Raw genomic sequence first — 3,553 nt, 5'->3', positions numbered from 1 at the left:
TGTACTTAAGTACAGTTAGTGTAGCGTCGGATCTTCTTGACGTTCCTTTTCCTGTTTTGGTGCGATTGCAATTGCGGATCTTGACCTGGCGGCTTCCAACAGACTGGATTGGAGCAAAAAATAGCTTGGATCTGTATTTTGATGGAGAAGACGTACGTGGACGGTGGATATGGAACAGTTCTCATTAACATGAGTGGAGCGCTGCTGGAGGATGTGGAATCTGGGGGTCAGACTTTAAACAGAAGCAGACACAATGTGGCTCATTTAGTGTTAAACATATTTGTCCTGTTGAGAGATCCAGCGAATGGCTCATTAGGGCGCTTCCATAGAGACATCCTAATAAAGGGATACAGCTGATTAATTTATCAACCAGATTTTTTTTATTAAAGTATTTATAATTCATTGAGTATTACAAGATTATTTTTCTCTTTTGTAAGGGAAAAAATGCACTTGAAAAAAATTAGAATCTACATAAGTAATTTTTTCTTAAAATAAGTGAATTTTTTCTTAGACAAGGAGGCAAAACAGACATTTTGCCAATGGAACAAGACAATTTACACTTAAAATAAGAAAACATAATTGCATTGTCTTATTTCAAGTGCATATTATCTAATTATCTCATTCCATTGGCAAACTAATTTACCTACTCAAATTAAGGGTAAATAAAGTTAATTTAAGAAACTTTTACTTATTTCTAGATCTTTTTTTCCAGTGTGAAGTCTGCCAGAAGCCACACTTTGCAGCACTGCAGATCTACACTGCAAAAAATGGAAATCTGTATGAGTTATTTTTGCTTAAATTGAGTGAATTTTATCTTGAATTGAGCAGATAAGTGAGACACCTTGCCAATGGAACAAGGCAATTTACATTTAAAATAAGAAAAAAACAATTGCTTTGTCTTATTTCAAGTGAATATTATCTAATTCTCTTATTTTAGGAGTAGAATTACTAATTCCATTGGCAAATCGTCTTATTTACCTACTAAAATTAAGGTTAAATACACTAAATTTAAGAAATTTTGTACTTATTTCTAGATGGTTTTTGCAGTGTAGAACGCCAAACTCTTTAGTTAACCTTCAGTCATGCTTGACCTTCTCAAACATAAAAGTGTGACACTACGCATGAGGATACTGGGCTACACACGACTTTATTCAAGTGATCTCCAAAGTTTATGAAATGGCAACAAGCTTGGCAAGGAAATGTTAAATTAAAGAAATATGAAAAAATTTCTTTCTTTTTTTTCTTTTATTCTCGTCCCTTTTTAACATTCAGTGATTTAATATTTATTATGTCCAAATAGGCAACATGTGAACAATGTGCAGATGTCACATTTGAAATGAAAACCTGTACTTTAAACGTTTTAGTGTGCTGTTGTGACACAAATATGAAGAAAAAATAAGTAAAAAAAGGTGCTAATTTAAATTCCTTAATTTAGATGCTAGCAGAAGTCTTTGGTTGGGAGTCTTTACCTTTAATTTTTTTTTTTTCCAATAAAGTAACCCAATTGATTAACTATCAGGCTTAATACTCCTGAGAGGAGCGACATCAAAAGGCCACAAGCTTATGTCATTAAAAATAAACATGTATAACCTTATTATTGATTTCATGAATTAAACAATTGTTTTATGGTTAAAAACAGGCATGAAGGGATACAATCTTGTTGACATTAAGTGTTTTGAGCAAAAAAGGCAATCCAATAAAGTTGACCTCAAATTATAAGTTAAAGAAAACATAAAGTAACAGTATTTTCTTCAGTAAAGTGGCGTTGAAAGGTGTAACAGAGCGTTCTGTCTTCTTACAGGAGCCTCAGGTTAGGTTTATCAATATATAGGCATCAAGAAAGGCAAGAAAAGGTTCAGCATGTCAGCAACTCCTATGGAAAAGGCCTAAAAATCATTCGGATACAGCGTGTCATTCAAGCTGCTGCTGTTAGCGGGCTAAAGGTGTCTGTTTTAGGGAGATGAGAACCGAGCGCATCCTGGAGACGTCCTTCGCCTGTTTGCTGGTTTTAGGGTTGAAGTCGCACAGGCGAGCAACTCGCTCCCATTCGGAGCCGGGGCTGTCGCCGTCGCTCTCTGCCAGGAAGGCCTCCTCGGACGCTCTGTGGGGTTGCAGCGAGATTGAGAGAAGAGGGGGGGAAAAAATGATGAGAATATGTAGGGGGAGAGGTTCAGAAAAAGCTTTGTTATTTGGGTTTTATCACGATGCAAGTCAAAAACCACTGCCATCTTTATTTGTGGGGCCTTGAAAAACAATTCAACACATTTTACTTTATTTTTAATCAAATAACAAAAGGACAACCAGTTTTAGGAATGAATACAAAGACAAGCCACAGTTCATTTTAAAAAACACACAAAAAAACATGCTTACGGTGACAAAAGCTGAAAATTATAAATGTTTCACTAAGAGACCTAATGTGACCTGAAGCTTTTCAAGTATTTTTTGATATGCACTACAAACATTTACAGAAATCTGATCTGATGATCCGACTGCAGGCTACAGGGAGGCATGCATCAGGTAAGAAGGAGGCGGAGGAGCATACAACGTAAGAAAGCATAAGAACTCTAAACGTACACGAAGCCTATAGCATCAGAGTTGGGCTGTTTGTAGAATGCTTTGTCAGCAATCCTAGCGCACAGCCAAGGCCCAGAAAGCAGGGGGGGAAAAGAGAAGAGTTTTAGTCTCAGAACAACAAGCAGAGCGATATTAGGCTGTGATTTAAAAGCGCTGAGAGAAAGCTCTGATGAAGAGGGAGTTCAAAAAGCTCCAAAACAAACTAATCAGCAGGTTTGGAGGAACAGATCAGAGCAGACCACCCTGCTGGTGGAAGCTGGGAGGAAAAATGTCCTCTATGGGAGCCGTCTAAAAGAAATCTTTTCTTTTTCAATACTTGGGAGGCTGGCTTTGGATTAATATCTCATCAGAACATTTTTCTCAGGGCTCTGGAAAAAGCCAACAACACTACAGCTAACAGATGCAGAGTGATACCGTGCCAGACTTGGACAGAGTCTGTTGGAAAGTGGTGAGAAAACATCTAGTTAGCTTGAACAAGAACGGGAGAGACTAAAAAACATTTAAATCTGTAAAAACCAGCAGCTCTTCTTTGAGAAGATCCAAAAAAAGTAAAAAAACAAAAAAAAAACAATCCACTAGACTTTGTTTCCAAGTTTGAAGATGTTTTTTTTCCCATCCAGGAAGCTTTTTCAATTCAAAATGTCAGAAATCAGCCACGCCAACAATTCCATTTACCGACTAGGGCCCTATAAATTCCGTTTCATTTTTTCTCAAATTCTGTTTTATTTCCGTTTTAATTTTTTTAAATTCCATTTTTCACATTTTATGTATGTATTTTTGCGCTTCCAATCAATGGAATGTTGACAAAACTTGCAAAACAATAGTTCACCCGACACGTAAAAGTCACGAGGGAACTGCTCGGCTCTGTACTCAGGGCTTAGCGTCGTGTTTCTCAACTTTTTTGCCGAAAGCGGAGCTGTGGAGAGCCGCTTCGCCATTTTTTTCTATGTTTTGATGGGGGAGGGTGAGTGGAAATGAC

The 3,553-nt window shown here is 37.2% G+C and overlaps 1 protein-coding gene across 3 annotated transcripts in view; it reads right to left on the bottom strand.

Annotated features, from left to right (window-relative positions):
* Positions 1-960: 960 nt before the first annotated feature.
* The window catches only part of cltb (clathrin, light chain B), a 7,707-nt gene continuing 5,114 nt past the window's right edge, over positions 961-3,553 (bottom strand). Inside the window, exons 5-6 of one of the 3 annotated variants that reach the window (XM_015377609.1) lie at positions 2,989-3,009; positions 961-2,101 (exon numbers count right to left, since the gene is read on the bottom strand). In XM_015377609.1, coding sequence (XP_015233095.1) covers positions 1,930-2,101; positions 2,989-3,009 — 193 coding nt within the window. In that variant the 3' untranslated portion in view covers positions 961-1,929. Of the gene's footprint in view, positions 2,102-2,574; positions 2,629-2,988; positions 3,010-3,553 lie in introns of all 3 variants that reach the window. The other 2 variants (XM_015377602.1, XM_015377617.1) reach the window with 2 other exon arrangements.

The sequence above is a fragment of the Cyprinodon variegatus genome, unplaced genomic scaffold (assembly GCF_000732505.1).
Source record: "Cyprinodon variegatus isolate N-32 unplaced genomic scaffold, C_variegatus-1.0 Scaffold8, whole genome shotgun sequence".
Lineage (NCBI taxonomy): Eukaryota > Metazoa > Chordata > Actinopteri > Cyprinodontiformes > Cyprinodontidae > Cyprinodon > Cyprinodon variegatus.
The sequence above is the reverse complement of the archived record's forward strand: the minus strand, read 5'-3'. Positions and strand labels throughout refer to the sequence as shown.